Here is a 22,503-nt window from a genome sequence, read left to right on the forward strand (position 1 = left end):
ATCTGTTCCCTAAGTCAGGAAAATCACTGTGCCTCTGTGGCAGCCATATCCAGTTTAATACATTTGGTACCTCCCAGACTTTGTGAGGCTTTTTCCCATATTTTGCAGAAGCAGCTATGAAAACTGGAATATTATTTGGCTTCTTGGGAAAGAAGGTGGTTTTTAATTTAAACATAAGATGACTGATATTGATAAGAAACAGGTGGAAGAGTGTGCAGAAGAAAGTTGAATGAGGCAAGCTTTAGCTGTCTGGAAGATTTGGCTGAATGGAACTGAAAGAATGTGCTGATTTTTATTAGGACAGAATTATGTGACAAAACACAGCATTAATTCTGCTTATAGTTATTTGTGGTAATCTGACTGGAACACACCAGCTGTGTTGGGTGCTATCTTAAGTAACAGTTTTTTTGGATTATATTTCCAATTTGAAAATTAAAATAAAAACTCAAAAAACCCTAATACTAACCACTATGAGTTTACTTGCTAGATTGTGAGCTACCATGACCTACCTCTTAAATGCAGTGAGATTCTGATTAGTGAAATCATAGCTCATTCTATAAAATGAAAAAAAGGAGATGGGTGTTAGAGTTAAGCAAAATTTAAGATTTCCATTAATAAAATATGGGACCTTTTAAAGGTAAAGGGAATGGAGTTTTCTGAAGATTAGGAAAAATTATTGCTGCAAATGTCCCAGGCTTCAAAAAACCTAGAATAACATTATTTGTTTGTAATCCTATTTGGTAGCTAGGTTTTATTTCATATTTTGGCCCAGATACTGAAGGGCTCTGATGAGCTCTTTTTACCGAAGCCATTAGTGCAGGGCAAATAATGATTTGGTAATTCCACTTAAAATCCATTAAAATGATTTGCTAATTGTAACTGGATAGCCTCTCATTCTGATGGCTGGAGGACCTGTGGCCAGACAGCCCTAAGGTTGTTGTCAACGTTTTCTTTAAAAATAATAATTTTAGAAAGCACTTTTTTGTGGCCACTTTTCCTGCGCTAAGAGAGTAAAAGGAGAAGGTTGCAGGACAGAGGGAAGCCTTGAATAACTGTGGCAAGGAGTTGCATAGAATGAAACCCTTGAGGAAAAAGCAGCTTCCAGGGACAAAGTTCTGTTCTGTGTTCCTACTGAAGAATAGCACACTGTGTGTCTCATAGGAATGTAATTTTGTGGGCTAGTTCAGCATTGTGCACAGATATTTGAAGCCTTTCTGTAGTTTGTAACTTGCCACACCCAAAGCATTAGTGGTGATGTTTTCCTTGTAGCTAATTTTTCTTTGTTAAGATTTGGCATTAACAAAATATCTACTTTTCCTAATACTTGAATGTTACTGTGACATATTGCCATAGTTTTAATTAAATATTTTAAGTGGAAAGATCCCATCCGTTCTTATCAGTCCCAGGAGTTTTAATCAGCATTTCTAGAAGTCATCAATTTTTTTCCTGGCATAGAGGAGAAAATAATAATTAAATAAAAATAATACAGTAAAAATAAAATGAATTTTAAAAATATAATAATAAATATTTCTCCTAATTATTATATAGGTACTTCGTGATTGCTTTTTCAGGAAAATAAAAGTCTTACATGCAGTCTTACATTCTTAGATCAGCTGTAGTTACTACTTCATGCTGAAGTCAGTGTTATAGATGAGTTGTAAGTAATGCTGGAAAATGTTTCTACTTTTTAGGGGTAAAGAAAAGACAACTTTAAAAAAATTATAAATTCAGGATAACTGGGTATTGCTTGAGAAGTGTTCCATTCAATAATGGAACATTTGGCTAACAGAGTTTGAATTATCAGCCATGGTTTTGTCAAGCATGTCAGCATTATAGGGAAAAATGTGGCCAACTTTGATCTAGTTAAATTGGAAATTTCTAACATGAAGATGAGAGTTTTAGTTTCAGGTATATTGATGCGGATTGTGAAAGGATTTGTCCAATCATGCTGTCATCACATCATTCTCAAAGAAAACGTGATCATTCTAATTTGAAACCAGGCTGGTATTTTGCAAAAAGGTGTTATATGCTGAGCTGTTCTGTAGCACAGACACTGGTATGGATTTGTCAGTGTAATAGGGGGAAGCCTTTTTTATAGTCCCATATTGTCATAAAATTTTTAACAACTTTGCATACTCAGCATTTTTCAATTATGCTTTAAAAAAAGGATTATTCTTCTTAGTATAGAATTTAAAAACAATGTATTTCTACAAGACCAGCTTCTTTAACAAGATTGCCAAGTGCAGAGTGTATAGATTCTGGAATAGTTGCTCCTAGTACTTGAAATGATTAATTCTACAGGAACAAAATTCTGCACATTTCAGAAGCATAGAGGCAGCAGTGACAGATGCATTTTTCTTTTCCTGAAGTAATTATAATTTCAAATTATGAAGATTGACAGAGGATAGGGACATTCTGAGTCAAAAAGCTGTGAAGAATGATGGGATGGTAACAGTTTATTAGTTGCACTTTTTTTCTTAGCTTAAAATTACAAGGTTCCCAACTTTACCTTAGCTTAGTCATATTAAAGGGTTTTTTCTTTCGTTTGGTTTACAGTGTAACCATATCTTCACTTCTCTTGGTAAAACCAAATAACAGGAAAATATGTGATATGTCTTAATGCACAGTAGTCCAGCAAAGCTGGTGTGTCAGTTGGGTGAGAATTGAAAAATTTACTTTTTTGTCTGGGAATGCTCTTTTGGACAATATTTTTTGTTTCCCTTAATCATGATCATTTTCATCACAACCAGGACAGTGTCCTAAATACATTGAAGGACAACTCTGTGCAAAGCCTGCTATTAGAAAACCCTGGCCTAAGGCTTTAGTACTCCTAACCTTCCTCCCAATATGGAGGTTGCATGCAATAGATTCTTTTCAGAGTTGCTCAGCCTTTTCAAGAGATTAGGAAGTCTCAAAACACAGTCCTGTTGTGCAGCTGTATCTTGTGTAAAAGTTTTTCTCTTAGCTCATAATTTCATTTATGCTTTGGCTATTTGGAGGAATCTCTGCACTTTTATATCTTGTGACCAATTAGCAAAGACACTGATATTCAGGATTCCTTTCTTCTAATAGTATTCAAAGTTACCATTTAATGAAGACATCACAGATGTGCCTGAACAATATTCTAGTGATGTAACTCTAAAATGGTCTCCTATATCTTTCTTTGAGAAATGCAACTGGTTTACACAGTGACAGGACTTGAGTATGGTGCGGGTAACACTCGTATCCAGTTGAATAATTGGGGATTTCTAGAACTAGGGTACTCTCAAAATAGGTACTCTGCGTGTTTTATGTAGCAAGTGATTTGGCTCATCACTTAGATCATGAGTTTAGGTCACCACTTGGCTCCAAATTTAACTACTTCTGAGGATAGCAACAAACACGTTATGAAATAAACCCCCTTTCACTAATGTAATTTGTTTTCTGGAGCCTGTGATTTGGGCTACATTGCAGGCAGCTACTTTATAGCTTAAAAATTCTGAGGTCACAGAGATGAGCCTTTTTTTAAATTCAGGCCAGTTGTATTTGATGGATTTGGTGACTTGATATTTCTTCTTTAGATAAGATGACTGGATAGTTTGGTAAGTTTTTGGAATAAGATTTTCTGACATCTGCTATATATGGTTTTCTGGTTTGTGAGGAGAAAGTTTAGGGAATTTCTTGAAAATTATTATTGCACCAAGCCATCTATCATTTGAACAATGGGCTGTCTGAAGATCTTGGGAGACTTTAGTGTTTTGTAGGCTTGCTTTTCTTGATTTATCTAAGATTCAGATTTCTTTTGAGACCTCAGGCTAATGGGATTTTTTTGACATCATCAGCCAAGACCTGGTTTTCCTATATGATGCCTGAGTTAAGTTTGAAGTATGTTTATACGTCAACTTCTGTTGCTATTCATAGAATTGCTGCTAGCAAGAAAAAAAGTTATTTGCTCTGCAAAACAGCTTGATTAACCTGATTGGGATTGTCCATTCCAGTGTATAGTGATTTGAAGTTACTATTTTTGAATAAATAAAGGTAATTTCACCTTACTCCTGAAAAGATCATTGAGCTGTCATTCAAAAAACCACTCTGCTTCTATTTCATTCAGGGAGATGTACTGAAGTTCTCTGCTAATGCAAAATTTTAATTCTATTTTCCTGCCATCTGATGAAACTTGGAAAGGTTTTCAGAGGCTTTGGCTTTTAGATACCATTGAAATTAAAGTTTAATCTGAAGCAAAAGTTACTATCTTCAAGTTTTTCTGAGCTCATATCATGTTACCAGCACTTCCCTTGCAGTTGCCTGCTTAGGTGCCTGCATGAGCAGAACACTAAACTTCTATTAAAATGTATTTGTATGATTTTTACTGATGCTAATTCATGTTAAGAAGTTAGTCTTAGAAGTTGCTCTAATTACATCAGCTGCTAAAGACCAAAGTAGCAGTCAGAGAAATTATTTATGCCTCATTTGATACTTTTTTTAGTGTCCTCAAGGAATCTGCATAGAGCTATTCAGAACAGGGAGGCTGATGAGAATTAAAAGCTTTGGCTTTTGCGTGTCTTTCACATTCTAACAAGAGGCACAAAACAGGAAAGAGACGGAGTTTTGTATTTCATTTTCCTTGAGATTGTCTTGAACTGAAAAATGCCTTCTTGCAAGGCATTTGAACAGAACACATTGCCTTGCTCTTCCTATCTGTGTGGAAGGAGTAGCCATGGTAAAAGGAAATATGGTCCAGGAAGCCCTGAGCTGAACACCAGGATACACTATGTGCTCCATCAGTTAGCTTGCTGCACATCTGTGCTGTTTCTTACTCCCTGACTGGCTTTGTATGATTAGCACAACTCATACACAGAAGACCAGGAATTATTAATAAAGTCATTAGTGTTCCTTGAATGTGTGGGTACACATGTGAGTGTGTTTGTTACAACGATTTTTACATATTTGAGTCTCCTTGTGTTTAGTTATTAAGTAAGTTATTTTCCTGTTTTCATAGTGAGTAACATAATGAGATTCCTCTCTCAGGTCTAGCTGCTCAGTGGGTCTCTAGCATAATAAAAAGCAATAAATATAGGCCTGAAGGATGTTTGCTGTTTTTTAGTGATGTTCGTCATCTTTGGGGTTTTGTTTTTTAGCATTAATAAGTATTTTCCTAACTTTAGCATATGAATCAGAAAATATTGCATCTCTGCTGTGTACAGTCAGTGGTGAGACAGACTCTTTGGTGTGAAATAACATGCACTTGTAAATACACTCATAAGATGGCAGATTAGCAAGTCAAATGTGGTGAGTCATCAAACTGATCAAACAAATTTGGATATGAACCCTCTACTGATAAGAGACCATTCATTTGAAACAGCCAAAGGGTGAAATATTTCAAACCCAATTTTGTATATGAATACTTGAAACGGGGATTGTTTTTTATAAAATTCTAGCAAACATCTGTGCTCACTCTTAGCTTTCTAGCCAAGTGGTTTTAGTTACAGATTTTCTTGCATATAACATAATATGTTATGGTATTTGTTGTGACAGAGTGTCTGAGTTGCAACTCAAAATCCTTACCCCAAGCAACATGACTCACATTCACTCAGCGTTTCTACTTTTGTAGTTATTTTATTGTGTTTGTGTCCTAAGCAGGTAAAATATCTGTTCCTTGAATAGGCACAATAATATTTTTGATTTCCTTCACTTTCTACGCTGTGGGCACTCTCTTTTTCTATTTTTCTGTCTCATTAACAAAGTTAATTGAAGAAGTTTTGCTTCTATGAGGGCCTAGTTTATTTGCTCTTATGTAATTTAGCTGCTCTTATCAAATAGTCTTTTGTGCTAGCTACCACAGAATTTTGGTGTCTGTTTTGCTAAGCAAAATATCAGCAAAGATGAAAATGTTGTTTGTTTCTCTTTCATTCTCTCTCTGTTCCTCCTTTTTAGGGAGACAGATTTGGCCTAAAGATGTATAATTTCTTTCAGTTTTAAAGTGAATTCAATTTGACAGATGAAAGCCTCCTTCAGATTTTTTTTAATTAAGAGGATCTTAGAAAAGTAGGAAAAATATTTCAGAGTCCAACACAAAAGTATGTTTGAACATGAAAAGATCTAAGACTCTCAAAAATATGTTTTCTCTCCATTTGCTCAAGAACAAATATAACTGCTGTAACAAGACCAACAATGGGAAAACTAGTTCAAGTTTGACATAAAATACTTTTTTCCTTATCTTCTGAGTGATTAGATGCCTCTGTTCTAGTTTATTGATAATGTTTATGATGTTACTAGTGTGGGAAAAAAATCTCATGTAGACAAAGTTGCAGGCCATGCATTAAAATACATTAATTATATGTGAAAATTGTAAGAATATCCTAATCTTGCTACTCAGACTTTCAGTTAGCATAATTATCTTTTCATTAAACATATACTCAATCAAAATGTGATACTAGGGTGGTCTCAAATTACCATCCAAATTACCATCAAAAGAATGGTTTTACAGGAATGATTTAAGACAAATGCTTAAGACTAATATTTGCTCTGAGATGATGCTTTCCAAGTGCATGAATAATAGATGTCATCAAACATTAGCTTTCCTTCTACACATTTTTTGGCAGTATGCAATACATTATTTCAATGCTTACATTCAGTTTTATTGCTGATTAGATGTTGGCCCAATAACTGGTCACACTGCTGTCTTCAAGGCCTTGACTTCAGTAGGATTATTTTAAAAGAAAGATATTGCATGTGTTATTGCATATAGATAGCCACCAAATGGAATGGTGTCCATAAATATCTGGTGAACCTCTAAGAACATGGGCAAATATTCAATCTTCTTATCCAGACTAGAGACACCATCATGGCTATAGTGCTAGCAGTAACTGTAACAATTTAATGCAAATCCTGGCACATATTCTGTGGACACCTAGTCAGCCTGTGTTGTTACTTTCTGTAACAACTTTCTGACATAATTTATTAAAATACTCTGTCAGGCTGAGACTTTTGTTATGATACAAGCAAATTTTTGATCCATCAAACAGCAACTTGATAGTCAAGTGGGGGTTTGGAGTTTGTTTAATGCTGTTTTTTAAAAGTTATTTTGACACCATGTCTGGGAATAGAAGATATTAGCATGCATGCTTTAAGTTTCTTTTAAACAGAAAATCATATTTATGTGCTTGTTTCAGAAATAATTAAACAAAGTTTTAGTGTTTCTGAAAGCCTCAGATAAGGTAGGTGTAATTTATGATTTAAATATAATTGATCATTGTTACTATAAATTCCAGTTGGTTGTTTCACAGTGGAACAGTTCCCCAAGTTCCTTCATGAAACATGTCCTTGGTTACCTTTATGGCTTCATTTTACCTTAGCCTAGGACACCAATTCTGCTTGAGTCTATGTTAGAGGGTGTTTGCATAGAAAAGCTTTACATGATAGATAGTTGTAACCATGGACCTTGCTACTGAAACTTAAACTGACATCAGTTGATTAGCCAAATTCTGGATTTATATTTTTAAGCAGATGCTTTTCCACAGGAAATGGTGCTTGTGTATTTAATAGTTTCGAGTATGTCATAGTAGTGTACAGTAGAATCTTGTCCCTTTGAACTCCTCTGGACTTTCTGTATAAGCATAAACACCCATTTTTTGCATTTTGGAGGCCTAATTTCTTCAAAAAGGAAATACAGAGAAGCAGAATATGTCATACCATCCCTCTTCTAAAGATCTTCCTGTTTCTTCAGTGATGCATCAAACACATTCTTGACCATTATTTTTTCTGATCACTTTGGCACCAACCTGAATCAGAAATCCTGTTATTTATTTCTTCATTTCTGCTTTTCTTTCATATCTGGAAAAAAACTCTCAAAATCACTCCTGGCAGCATCTGCCAACCAAACAATTTTTTAATTTTACTTTTGACTTAGCCAGGTAAGTATTTATGATGATAGCATTGTTTCTTTTCCTGTGTTTCTCCACAGACCCTGTTTGAGTCAAGTGTAAAATTTTATTTTTGCTTTCAGAATGGTTCTTATCATGACACCATCCAGTCTGCCACTTATCTCTGCCTAACCTTACATCTTTTGCAGTCCTGTTGCAACCTCCCCATGCTTGAGCATTGAAGAAGGCACATTTTCTTTTTCTTTGTAGAAACTTACTGCTTTACAAATCTCTGCCCCTCACATCATCAGCAGCAAAACTATTTCCTTGTCTTAATTTGTAACTACTTCTTGAAACAGTGGTTTTCCCTACTGCCACAAAAATAGATAAAAATTCTTGCTGTACTTGGGCTATCATGGCTGCCATCCATCAGGACATCGTGTTTGTTCTTTCAGTTCCCTGGTGCCTGTGCCCATTTGTTATTGCTTATCTCAGCAGATCTGCAGGCTGGGAAAGTATTTGTCTAGAGTTTATGGAAGGATCTAGCATTGATACATGTAGACCTGTATTTCTGCCATTGAGATATTGCTATCCTGATATAATACCACTTGATGTAATAACAATTTTTTCCCCACTTTACTAGTACTGACCAAGGAAAGAAACTTTCATTTAGTAGAAGCCATTCTATTTTGGACATGCAGAGTAAAGCAGCCTTTAAAAATGCACAGCTGTAAACTAGTGAATTTGGACAGATTTCCTTTAGAGGGAACTCCTTTAGAGAAGGAGTCAGGGAATACTGATATTTTCTCTACAATCATTGATGCCAAACACAATTAAAACTTTTTTTTTAAATAATGAGAGAGTATGTTGACAGTTCTGGATCAAGACTGCAATCAGGTAATTTTGTGCTTGCGAGAAATTCAAGCTTTAACTTACATTAAACTTAACGATCTTCAAGTTTTTGAACATTATTACATTATTCTCCCATTGCATATATATGTTTTCTCTTTTATTTCTGCCTCTTTATTGCCTATTGATCTGCTTTTAAGAGTACCTTTGCTCACCTGCAGGTCTCACACTAAGAAAATCAAGTGTTTGTTCATGATGCGATGGCAGTTTCATAGTCTACCAGTTGTAGCTCTTTGCAATGTGAAACATCATTATTTTATTTGTAATTGTATTTTTAAACGTCAGAAAAAGAGATAATTACATTTTACATACAAATACGTTATCTGAAGTATCATTAAGGTACTTCTGAAAGTGAATTCCAATAGTGAATCAGTAAGATCTCATATTAATTGTCATTATCCCAGCTAAACTTCTGCAGAATGAAATGGGAAATTCTCCTGTAAAATGAATATTTCATGCAGCCCTTGCAGATTATCATGTGTTTATGCATCATGATTGATGAAACAGATTTTCCATTTGAAGTACTTTTACTGAGAAGCTTCACACCCTGTAAGTTGCTAAGCTGTGATTTCAGAATGCATATTGTCTGAGTTAAATAATATTCGAAATAAAATTATTTTGATCAGTTAAGATATTGATCTTCACAAAAAAGTGCTTGTCGTCTGTACTAAGTACTATTTTAAAGCTTTTGATATAAAACCTGTACTGAGAATTTTAATTATGCAGTACAAATCCAAATTTGATGTCAACCTTCTGTAGTTTCAGTGCTGTTTGCTAAAGGGTGCTATGTAATAACTCAGTTTAAACACAATGTCTGTGAGATATAATGATCTACAGAAAAATACTTTAGCCTTTGTTGATATTTTCAGTTCTGTGAGTAAATTGAGTCAATCCATTATCTTTTATCAGTGATGTTTTCCTTTTGGATAAAAGTCTTAAAAGCTTTGGTCAAGTCTTCAGCAGCCTATTCACACATGTACCCTCATCTTCCAAATAATGCTATATTCCTATATTTTGTAAAAACCAAACAAACAAGGGACTTGGAATGGTCCAGAGTATGTGGACTTCATGGGAACTCCTAAAGTCTTTGAAGCACACAGGTACTAAAAGTAGACATTAAATGTGGTCCTCTAGACTTTTAAGTCATATTGTTGCTGTCATACTAGAAAAGAGAAAAATCTCCATAAGCTGAATAACTGAGAAATCCAAATTGTGTGGTTCTTGGTGTTTGCTGTTTGCTGTTATCATTCTAAACATATTTCTATTCAGAAAAAAATAATTTAAGACCTACAAAAGAAAAGGCCCTGATTTATTTACATTTGGTTTGTAATACAAGCCATTGACAGGAAAAGAGAAGACAAATACCACTGAACAGGGAGTAGTAAAAAAAGGGAGCATGTCAAAGAGTAAAGGTTTTATGAGTGTCCTTAACATAATTGAAGATTTTAAGGCTATAATGACAAGACCACACTGGGTTCATTTTGGGCCTTGATTGAAACAGTTGGTAGAGAGGTGAAAATGAAGCAAAAAAACTAAATCAAAATTGTTCTTCAGGTAGCATGTATTTTTAGATTAATATAGCATGGCTTCCACTGTCATCTTGAGCAGAACCAATGTAAGCAAATTCTTCTTTAAGGGACTCAGAGGAAGTGCAAAGCTTCTTTTCCTCTTACTGATTATTAAGAGAAGACCTAGGGAAAATATGTCAAACTGAATTTCACTTGGCTTTCTCAAGATATCTGCCAAAAGGCAGTGCAGCAAAAACCCCCAGCAATATCAATGATGTTGTCTTCCTGATCCTACTAGAAATGTGTCTCCCTGTGGTAAAGAAGGATATTTATCTGCATAGCTTTATTTCTGTGAGAGCATAGTTCAAATCTGGATGGTCTTTAGACACTAATATTTGTGAATACCTTTCTTCTTATTAAAGTAACCTGCACAGAAATTCATCAGTAAAAAAGTGGTAATAGATCTGTTGTGGACTAGTTAATGTTGGTATTTTCATTTCCTCACCCTCTCAGTAGAATTTTTAATCTTGATATAAGGCCACATTGAGGGGGGAAAAAAAAAAGAAAATTTTCTGTGGTTGTAAATTATACATAAGACTTGGTGATCCTCAGGGTGTTTCTCTGAGAGTAAATATTAGAATATCTCAATTAGTCTCTGAAGTGTGATTTAGAGAAAATTGTATTTAGGAGAGGTACAGGGCTGCTGGCTTAAGTTCAATACTTTGGCCAAAGCTCTTTGCTTGGCTCCCAGGTCCAATGGCCAACTTGGAAAGATTATTTTGTGAACTAATGTTCTTTTGCGATGCACTAAGTGTTTTATAGTGGAAGTCTGCTGTCAAACTTTTATTTATTCTCTGGGTCTGACAATATGTATGACTTTAATACACAAGATTAAAAATCCTAAACACTAGATTTACCTCATTGAAATAGTCCATGTCAGACATATTATGATGATGCTTAGGGTAGAAGGAAAATAAATAACATCAAAATATGTAAAGAAATATATTGCGTTAGTCTATGTAGAAAAAAAATCAGTTAAGAAAATTGTTTGTCATATATTTATCCTCTTGAATAAATGTGACAAAATTTTAACACTTGTTGAGGTACATTAATACTGCTTCACTCATGGAGTAATTTAGTGATTCAGAGAAAGGGATTTTCTTTTGAAACACATTGTCACTTACATTGTCTAAATTTTAAACGTTTCAGATTATCCTTTTTTTGTTCCCAGCATTATTGGGAAAACAAGTCAAACGTTTCAACTTAGTGTTTACACCTAGAAGTTTTACCATTGTATGCTATTAATGTGCTAAGGCAACAAAATGAGCTGCCCTCCTGATTTTACTCTTGCCATCTACAGCGTTGGCAGGAATTGCTGTATCACAGAGGAAGGTGCATGAGATCAGCGACCCTGTTCAGCAGATTCTTGTTCAGCTGCACAAAATTATCTTCAGCACTCAAGTATGCATTACTGTGTCTTCTGACATTCTGTACTTTTTAGTCATTTGCTGTTGTCAAAATGATGTTACTGCAAAGTGCTGCTAATTTAGTTACTGTTCTTTAAAAACAACAGAACTTGACATTTTTGCAGATGGCATGATGCTTTAAAAATATATCATTAAAATAAAGACTAACTTCGAATATTAGTATGTGGAGGATGGCAATAATTGAGTCATATAAAAAAAATAGCTGTACCTCACCTCAAAAAAATGGATTGTACAGTAAAGTATTTTTACAACATTCTGTCATACCAGCAATATGACTGCTTAAGGTGACAATATCATGTACTGACACTGAGAGTTAATAAAATGCTTTCTTCTGTGGTAATAGTTTTGATAATTTAAAGTTGTATTTTAATTATCAGTACATAGTTATTCTCTCTTGGGAATTTTAGTGCAATAGATGAAATCCTGAACACATTAACTTTTTGAAATGTCAGATATTTTTCAAATTTAGGACTTATTTTAAAGTTAAGTTCAACTGTTTTGTAGTGAAAGTTGAAGTTATTTCATGTTGATTCCAAAACAAAAATAGAGCTGAGCTGATACAAAATCTCACCTAAAAATGTTTGAGTTCTCACCTAAAAATGTGATTGGAACCTTTTTGTTCTGCAGGAAGATGGCTACCATGCAGCTATTTGAAACATCTGCTATTATTAGAAAAACAGCTTTTTATTTTCCAAAATTAAGTGTTTACATTTAGGATGTGAGGTTTATCACCTCAGGGCTTTTGAGATTGATCAGACAAATTTGTTTGGTTTTGTTTAGAACAGAATAACATAACTGAACTTGAGTGTGCTTTACATGTCTCTTTTGGTGTTTTTTATTTCGTTTTAATTGTCAAGCTTATCAAAACAGGTAATACAAGAATTAAATGATCAGATACAAAGGAAACAAACATTATTTACAATAATTGGATATTATATCCTTCTCCTATTAGCAGAAATGAGGCATTTCAGTTTTTACATTGTATTTTAGGACTATGTCCAAGGTGCTCATTAGTTCTATCCTTTCCTTTCTGTTGAAGGAGGTTTTCTCAAGTGGCTTACTAATTAATATGAGTTATTGCTCAAGAACTGACAACTAACAGCAGCTCAAAAACTGGCTCAGAATTGACCACTGAAGCAGTAGCAACAGCTTTTCTCTGATTTCAGAGAAACCAAAATCCATACCTGTACTTGTTTACTCTGTTCCACGTGCCTCCCTTGCACTTGTTTATGTTTTTATAAATCTGAGGTCGGGTATTTTTTATAATACACAGCTGTTTTCTCAAACTGTTACATATTCCAGCTGACAGTTCTAAACTGAAGTTTGCAAGGAAGAGTTCTTGCCTGTTAGTTCTTGGCTGCTAGCAGCCTTCCCTGTTTCCATGGGAACAAGAATCAGAATGATCTCTGGAAAACAATGTAAGAGAAAGCTTTTTAAAAAGCATTATGTAAATCCTTGGCTTTTTTTTTTTTTTTTTGACTGATCTGACAACTGATTTCATTAAAACAAAAGCTGAAATTGAACACTAGTGCCTGAGGCAACTCCAAGTTTCTCAAGCACTGGACTTGTTCTTTACCATTTCTGCTTCGGAATATCCCAGTATTCCCATGGTACATTAACTACACACTGCAATGGTATGTAATCCATAGAATATGTTGTCAGCCTTTCCTAAGGCATCATTTTTTTTACTCTCTCATAGGCTACGGAGCATTCAACTTCTGACTTAAAGCACATGTATAAGGCCTTATCTGCATGAGTAAAGAGTAGTGTCTGTAAGGAAAAAAAAATCTCAGCAGCTGTCTGGAGAAGTCTTTTGTGCTTAGCATGTGACATTGATCCCTGGTTTGTTGGAGCAAATCAGGACTCCTGTGAAGCCAATAAAACCATTCTGGATTTATAGTGGTCTAGGAGCAGTAATTTGTCCAGTGGGATAAATGTCTCTATAATGTCTGCTATGGCAGTGTTTGAATGTGAATCATTAGTGGTCAACCCCTCTCTAAGTAGTCAAAAAGCTTCCTGAATTCAGTTGAGTGGTACTTCATGAATTTGCATCAATGAAATTATTATGAAGTGTGTACTAAATGGGAGAAAAGGATAGTTTTTCAAAGAGTGTCTGCAGGTATAAGCAACTATTCAGAAACAATATAGAAGATAAATTCAAAAGGGTGGTAACCACAGAATAGTTGTCAGATTGGGTTGATGTCATTGCAGTTACCAACAGCTGAAACTGTACATTTCCTGTTGCAACATAAAAATTGTTTTAAAGGAAAAAAATATTTTCAAGTCTTTATTGAAGACTTTAAGTACATTATTTGTGGGGTTTTTGTGTTTTGTTTTTTTTTTTTTTTTTTTCCTTCTAAACATAGATGAAAGATGCATTCTTTTTCAACCAAAAGGATACAGGAAGAAAAAGTATATAAAATCAGTTATGCTTTATAAACAAGTGAAAGGTAAATTACCTGCCTCAGGAAGCTTAGAGCAAAAGGGGTGCTCTGAATTGTATTAAGACCCTTGAGTACCTTAAAAGAGGCCATTGAAGCCATTCTTTGCACATTCAGGGAAGGTCTAAGCTTCTTTGTTACTTTCAGACGGAGTGATTCATTATAGCCAACATGAAATCTAATGCAATGTTCTATGTGCTTCATCTGTAGAAAAATGTCCCAAATGATCAGGGAGGCAAATCTGGTATTACCAGTGTTAGGCTAATCATGATGTCTACCTTCAAGGCTAGAGGAACTGAGTAATATGGTAAGCTAAGCCTAACAGAATGGACAAACAAAGGAGCCTTATTATAATATGTAACACTTAAGTCTGATACTGTAGTTTATCACCATGTCATTAGATATCTGTGTTTCTTTTTGCAGGGCAGCTACATTTCTCAGTAATGGCACTTGTGAATGGGTCCTTTTTATGGCAGGTGTAACTGAATGGTGAAAGTGTATTTCTTTGTCTCATGTAGCTTCCTCCACCTTTGCAATGCAACTGGAAAAGGAGAATCATTCAAGTCCCTCTTCAGTCAGAAGAGCAATCCTTGTAAACTGAAATCAGAAATCAAAAAGGTGTGGCACACCATTTACTACTTGTGGTCAAGTTTGTCTCTCTTTCCATTCAATCATGCTATAGATATTATCACAAAAATAAAAGTGTTAGAGTCCATTTTCAAAAGGAAATATTTTAAATATTCTCCAGCTATCCTATATCTGGAAAATATGGAGTCTCCTTAAGTAAGGAGTTTTTGCAGGTTGGTTTCAAGTTTGTATTTTGCCTTTAGAACTCTTTCTGTAAATGGAAAGGACCCGCTAGCTCCTAAGACACAAAACCAGATTTCATCTCATCAGAGCTCAAAAAGACAAGAGGAAGTGTAATGTAACTAGAGATTATGTAAGCTCTTAATTTATGCAAGCTCTGCTTGATTTGTTAATAGTCCCTTAATATTTTTCATATTTTTGATTCCTACTTAAGTATTCTTACTTAAACCATTAATCCTAAGAGAGCAGTGTCCCAGAGTACCTTAAATATGACATAGCTTGTCCTGCTGTTGCACGGTGTGTCAGCAACATTTTAGTGCCATCAATTTAAAAGTACTGCAGATTTGTAAGAATGGCCTGACTGGAAAAGCATTCTTGCGTGTTTTCCAGTGACATGCTGGATGCTTTCCAACAGAGAAAGATCTAATGACTAATATCAGAATTTCTAAATGTTCCTTCAGAATCTCCTGAGAGGACTGCAATCAGCACAGGATTTGAACTTCCTTGGCATCTGTGTACTGTGGGTGCTGAAGCTAAGGTATTTCATGTATGAATTGATGATAAAGTAGTTATTAGATTTATTATTGTACCTAAAATTTGATGAGTAAGATGACTTATTATCATTCACATAATTCTCCCTCTGTAACTTAATTTGATTATCACCTACTTCCACTAAATTATGGAATCTTCTGTGTATTTATTTGCTGTGAAACAGGCTGATCCCAAATTCTGGATCCTTCCTTTGCTTTTGTAATAATTAACCTGAGGTGCTAAAGCTTCCTGGAAGGTGGCACATTGGTAGTACATTGGATGCTTCCAAGGATGCATAAGGATGCTTCTTTCTGAGCTATCAGTTTCATGCTGTCCTGTAAATCAAGTTGGAATTTACATTAAACAATTCATGTATTTCAGCCATAATATTAAATCTAAGAAATACCTGCTCATTGTGTATTGAGTTGATGTTTTCAGAAACAAATGACCAAAAATATGGTAAGAAAAAGGAAGTGTTTATTATAAAATTAGTTTAATTTTCAGGTGTTCAGAAATAAAGGAAATTATTTGTAAATGTTATCAACTGGAAAATTGTGTTAACTTCAAAACTATTGGACTTGAACCTGTAGAAAAGGGAATAAATACTTTATTTAAAAAGTAAATGGTAGCAAGTTGAAAATGCTTGAAACATTGAATACAATTCTGAGCATTCTACCTTGAAGGAAATATCATTAGGATATAATTTTGAGGTAATGGGAGGAACCTAAATAGAGAAAAGAATGATGTTGAGCTCTTACAGCAAATGTTGTTATGAGGTTGTATGATTTCTGGAAATAAAATTTTAAAATAATGGGGTTTTAACTACGCCAAGTTAGAAAACCTAATAAGAATTACAGACAAAAAGATTCCTCCACCGATCAGTGGTGGGGTAAAGGTCTCCCAACAGCAGAGATTCTTCTGTTTCTATAACTGTAAAAGTTATCATGCTGCAGAAATGCATAGCTGAGATTTCTCTCCCATACACACAAGAAGGTGGTCCTGTTAGAGTTGTTACCTTGTTACCTGTAGATATTTTCAAAACTAGATGCTTTTAAGTTTGTCAGTATCATTGCTCATATAATCAAGTAGCTGAACTGACTTTCAGATTTCAAAAGCACTGGAATTCCTCTAATGGGAATTATTCCACTTGAATGTCAGCTAACAGTTTCACTTGAAGTCAGAGTTTTAAAAACCAGAGTCATCAGCTGCTTCTCTCATAGGTTCAAGAGAATACACTTTCCTGTTTATCTTCACACAAATGTGTAGTTTGTGACATTTTTTTCAGATAATCTGAAAAATTCAGTGCTTTATACTAAGTGCAGCTTGCTATGTTCAGTGTTTCTGGAGAGAACAAGGATGTTCATAATTGTGTTCACCAATTTTTTCATTAATCTAAAAAGTATTGAAATTTCTTTTGACTTCTGATTGCACTGGGAAACATAAGAAAGCGTAAACTGCCTCCTAGAAGTCTGAGGTTTTGGCAAATGGGAAGGATGTTCTTTTCAGGTCTTTATTTTTTTGATCTCTTTTTTTTCCCCCTAGATGATGCTGAATTGATTGAACCCAAAACCTTCACAGCAGATTGGCATGGGGTACATTTTCTTTAGGTGGAAATATGTTGCTTCCAGATGACAGAAAAGGTAAACAAAGCATCATAAACTTCTGTAGTGGTGTATATTTTCCTTATAAAATGTATGGTATCAAAGTAGAAGGAATTGCTACACTAAGATCAGTCTTTAAAGACAATAAAGTTATGTTTACCATAGTGATTTTCTAGAGGGGGTTGTTTGTTTTTGGTTTGGGGTTCTTGGTTGGTTGGGTTTTGTTTTGTTCAATTCCTGGTAAGATACACAGTTCAGCACTGCTGGAGCTTTCTACTGATTGAAGAGAGTACACTTTGAAATTATAAAGAAATATCACAGATACAAATAGTTTATGATTCATCCATGAAAATTAATAGAAATGTTTGTAACCGAAAATGTCATACTAAGGATTTACCTGTCCTTGTGTATGATTTTTAAATTAACTCTTTTTAAACCCTTATGTTGCTCTTTTGTCATGTTTGAAACAGTTGTAATGGGTTGATTTAATTACATAGCTAGATCAAACCATATGAACTTGAGGAGGAAAAAATGCACACACACATATATATATATATGTATATATTTTAGAAAATATATCTTTATATATGTCAATTCTACTTTGGACTAGTGATACTCAGCTACACAAACATAAACACCATGTAAAATCAAACCTGCCAGTTGTGGCATCACCCAGGGTGGGGAACTACAGTTCCTGGTTCAGAGACTTCATTTACCATGTGGTTTTTTGTGCAATGGACATAAGGGAAACACGCAGGCTGTATTTTGGTAATTGTGCCATTTACATTCTTCTAAGTACAGAAAAAACTGCTTTGTAATCCACGGACTAGAGGATACAGTAACATTGAAATCTGTGGTGCCAGAAAGAAGAGTGGGAAACTCTAGTTTTGATGGTTTTTGTGTTGAAAATAGCATATCTGTTCCACAGCTTATTGCAAAAACCAGAATTAATACTAGGTGTCAAGGGTGACATTGGAGTAGGAAATGAGTCCCTAACAATCACTTTAAATATGAACATTCTTTTGTTCCTGGAGGTGATAATGCAATTTGTTGAGATGCTCATTATCTGTAATTTTTGAGTCTCTTAACCTGCAGACAATACTTTTATCCTCACAAATTGCTGCTGGTTGTGTGCCCTTTCCACCATAAAAGGGGAAAAAATAAGAAAGCTGCATTTGAGTTCTGTTACATTAAGTCTTTAAGTTATTTTTCATTGATTAGAATGCTTCCAAGATGTGTGTACACCAAATGTTCATATCATGCCATAAAACGACCCCACCTTTTCTGGGGTCATTGTGCTCAGTGGGAGTTACTGATCATGAAGCTTCTGGTTTGTCGCTATGTTTGAAGTGGAATTGCTAAGAAGCTGATAAGGGAGCACAGATTCCAAATTCAGAAGTATAACATTACTTGCCTTTTACTTGAAGGCCACCTTGGTGCTTCTGGCATGGCAGAAGGGATGGCATATGAGCAGTCGCAGGTAAGCTGTGTATTTACCTATATGTATTCATTTATTACTCTTAATGAACGTAATTCACTGAAATTAAGTTCTTTCATGTTGTAGACTCTAATTGAGGAAGTTCTAGAGGAAAGTGATAATTACAGTTTCTCTTCTTACAGGTCAGTCCAGTCAATTTAAAAAGAAAAGGTTAATTATGAAGGGATAAACCCAAATGTATCATCTTCCTGTTTGTGACTGCAATTCACTTTAAACTTAGTGCATAATGGATGCATGGACTGGAAGAAATGTATGTGGGACATATTAGCTAATCTAAGCAGCTTTTTTTGGCCACATCTGTTTTCTTCATTCAGATGAAAGAGTCTTACAAGTCTGGCAGCAATTTCCTCACATTTTTCCCCATATAAACTCACATCTGAACAAAAGGTTAATTACATAGAAGAATATTTTATTTTAGCACTCTGCCATTACAGGGTTTAAAGGACAAAGCTGATATATTTAGCCAAATATTTGAGTACAATGCAAAAAGCCACTATAAGTGTTTACTAGCACAAAAGTGCAGGGGATGAAAACAAATGTGGTGGTCCTTGAAGCTAGGCAAATGCTTTGTCCTCAAGATGGTATATCTTTTCCTGCAGGAAAACTTTGACACAATAAATAAAATATATTAACTATATAATTTTTCATGTTTTTCACCTGATATCCTATTATTTATCATCTCAAATATTCTTTAATGCAAAAGAAGCAATAACTGCTTCAATTAAATAAGTATATTGTCTTTACATTAATCACCATTTTAAAGTCTAGGACACTGCAGTTAGGTTTTCTAAAACAAACAAATAAATAAACATAAACCCTCTCTGCCCCTTGCTCTCCCTATTATAAGTATTAAGAGATTTTAAGAATGGTTCCCAGTGCCTCAGCAGTATTTTTCAGGTTTTTTTTTTATCTCTGCAAGGTGTTTGGTATGATTCAAGCTTGAAAAATTTCTGATGATAGTCTATAGGCTACTCATTAAACTGGTATTTCAGCTTGCAAGTGTCTTGTAGCTGCCAGCTCTAAGTATTGAAGATCATGATTCAACACTCCCAAAATAAAATAACAGTTCAATCTTTAAACTTTCAGGGTGTGCCTGAATTATATTTACAGATTACTTTTTCATCCATGAGGTGTAACAAACTTCTTTATGAATGTTTTCAAGTATTTTAAAATTTTTGTCCTCATGACAATCTCCCAGAATTTGATGCTGTAGAAAAAGCATTGCACAACTTATGGAAAAAAAAAAAAAGACATCAAGGTCTGCCAAGTCCTGGTTTTTTTTTTTTTTTTTTTTACAAGAACTACTACAGAGATAAGGTATCTATTAAAGGAAATCAGCATGATAGTGTATCTCATTTTGAAAGGACATGTAAGGATTGAGTCCAAGCCCCTGCTCCTCACAGAACTTCCTAACTCTAAGTTATATGACCAAGAGCTTCATCCAGGTACTTCTTGAACTCAGACAGGCTTAGTGCTGTGATCACTTACCTGGGAAGACAGTTCCAGTCAGGAGCCTTTTCCTCATGGCCAATCTGAACTTCCCTTAGCACAACTTCATTTCATTCCCTTGTGTCCTATTACTGTAAATGTAATTGCTGAAATGTAGAGCATGCTTCAAGGCTGCAGGCACACATGCTATTTTCAACATGTGAGTGCCACAGAAATGTGCATGGGACTAGCAGCGGTGAAATAGTTAACTGTCTTCTTTTCCTGATTTATTCAGAACTTTTTTTCTGCTCTGCTGTGATTCCTCAGAGAGTAACTGTTCTGCAGAAAACTAACTTGAGATTCTAAATCTTTAAAAATGTTATTTTAAGGGAGGCATAAAAAATTGTCCTTCATAGCTACATGGGATGACAGCATAGTATAAGGAATTCTTCTTGATCCCGCAGAAGGAAACGGGTGAAAGAGTGAGCAGTACATTTCAACACATATGTAAGCTCTGGAGAAGGCCAGGGATGTTCATCCTTAATCACACTGGTTGATGTGCTATGTCTTTGATTTTCACAGGAGCACAGCAAAATTGGAAAGCACATTTTGTTTTCCCTGAGTCACACAATTTCTTTAGCAGCACTTGGAGTATGTTATCCACAATCAGTGCTGATCTGTGTTTTCTTTGTGGGATTTGTAGCAAAGACAAAATTGATTTTGGAGTGAATTTTGAAGGAATGGAGTGAAATCTTCTCACAGGTGTGAATCTCCTTAGAAGCCAAGATGTATGCTTTCTAGATTTTGTTGTGTTGGTTTTTTTTATTTGTTTGTTTTTTGTTGTTGTTGTTTTTTGCTTAGACTTGTTAATGGCAGGCATATAACTGCTATTGCAGATTTTGCCTGACTTCATTGCATGTGTGTCACTACAGCATGTCCTGGTTTTAGCTGGCAGGTACAAGACAGTCGTACTGCAACCCTGTTGTTGGTCTGTCACCAGCAACTTGTTTTTTCACTGTGCTTTTTGTGGTGGATTGCTGTGGCTGAATGCCAGGTACCCACCACAGCTGCTCTGTCAGTCCTTTCCACAGCTGGGCAGGGGAGAGAAAATATGACAGAAGGTTCATGAATTGAGATAAGGAGAGGGAGAGACATCACCAATTCCTGTCACAGTCAGAACAGACTCGACTTGGGAATATTAGCTGAATTTATTACCGATCAGAATCAGAGCAGGATAATGAGAAGCAAAACAAATCTTAAAAACACCTCCCCACTCCCCTCTCTCCTTCCTGACTTTACCTGCTCCCCCAAAGGGGTGCAGAGAGACAGGGAATGGGGGTTACACTCAGTTCATCACAGGTTGTTCCTGCCACTATTCAGGGAGAGAAGTCCTCCTCCTGCTCCACTGTGGGGTTGCTCCCACAGGAGACAGTTCTCCACAAACTTCTCCAGCCTGAGTTCTTCCCATGGGATACAGTTCTTCATGAACTGCCCCAACATGTGTCACTTTTCCACAGCACACAGTCCTTCAAGAATAGCCTGCTCTGGTGTGGGTCATCCACAGGATCACAAGTCCTTCCAGGAAACCTGCTTCAGTGTGGGCTCCTCTCTCCATGGGTCTGCAGATCCCTGTTAGGAGCCTGTTACAGCATAGGCCTCCCATGGGTTCACAGCCTTCTCCCAAGCATTCACCTCTCCAGTGTGGTCTCCTCCATGGGCTGCAGGGGGTTCTCTGCACTCCCATGGACTTCCATGGACCTCCACAGCTGCCTCACCATGGGCTGCACCACGCTCTGCAGGGGAATCGCAGTTCTGGTTCATGGAGCAGCTCCTGCCCCTCCTTCTGCACTGACCTTGGTGTCTGCAGAGTTGCTGTTCTCACATCCCTCTCACCCTTCTCTTCTCTGAGCACAACTAAATCTGAACAATAACTTTTTTTCCTTTTGAGCCTGTTATCACAGGGAAATTATCACCATCTCTGATTGGCTCAGCCTTGGCCGGCAGCAGTCCTGGAGCCAGCGGGCATTGGCTCTGTCAGATGTGGGGGAAGCTTCTGGCAGCTTCTCACAGAAGCCCCTCCTGTAGTTCTCCACTACCAAAACCTTCCCGTGCAAACCCAGTTTGAACACTATTATTTGCTGTGATGCATAATTGTGTTTGCTTCCCCTGTTGCTATTATGCTAATTGTCTCCCAGACAAGGTTCTGCTCCCAAATAACTTATATTCTTTCCTCCAGAAAACTGACACAGACCAGGCTTTGGCCTTGGTTGTCAAAAACATGTCTATATTTCCAGACAACTGGCTGTATTTTCTGAAGTGTGTTCTGCTCAGTGCCATTCAGAGCCTTCAGAACTTAAGCCATTTTTATTTTTTGCTGCTCACACTCTGTCCAAAAAGCCAGATTCCAGTTTCAATAGCTGTCCAGTATTGAATGATTCATTTGGTTAGCAGA

At 35.8% G+C, this 22,503-nt stretch overlaps 1 protein-coding gene across 1 annotated transcript in view; it reads left to right on the plus strand.

The window, feature by feature from the left end:
* Window positions 1-22,136, plus strand: part of NEK10 (NIMA related kinase 10) — a gene marked incomplete at both ends in the record, with an annotated part of 81,688 nt that extends 59,552 nt beyond the window's left edge. The window contains 8 exon segments of the mRNA XM_084208479.1: window positions 11,619-11,719; window positions 14,705-14,745; window positions 14,747-14,835; window positions 17,067-17,117; window positions 17,120-17,164; window positions 18,553-18,605; window positions 18,690-18,745; window positions 22,013-22,136. Coding sequence (XP_084064605.1) covers window positions 11,619-11,719; window positions 14,705-14,745; window positions 14,747-14,835; window positions 17,067-17,117; window positions 17,120-17,164; window positions 18,553-18,605; window positions 18,690-18,745; window positions 22,013-22,136 — 560 coding nt within the window.
* Window positions 22,137-22,503: the final 367 nt, after the last annotated feature.

The sequence above is a fragment of the Fringilla coelebs genome (genome assembly GCF_963513975.1).
Source record: "Fringilla coelebs genome assembly, chromosome: 1".
Classification (NCBI taxonomy): domain Eukaryota; kingdom Metazoa; phylum Chordata; class Aves; order Passeriformes; family Fringillidae; genus Fringilla; species Fringilla coelebs.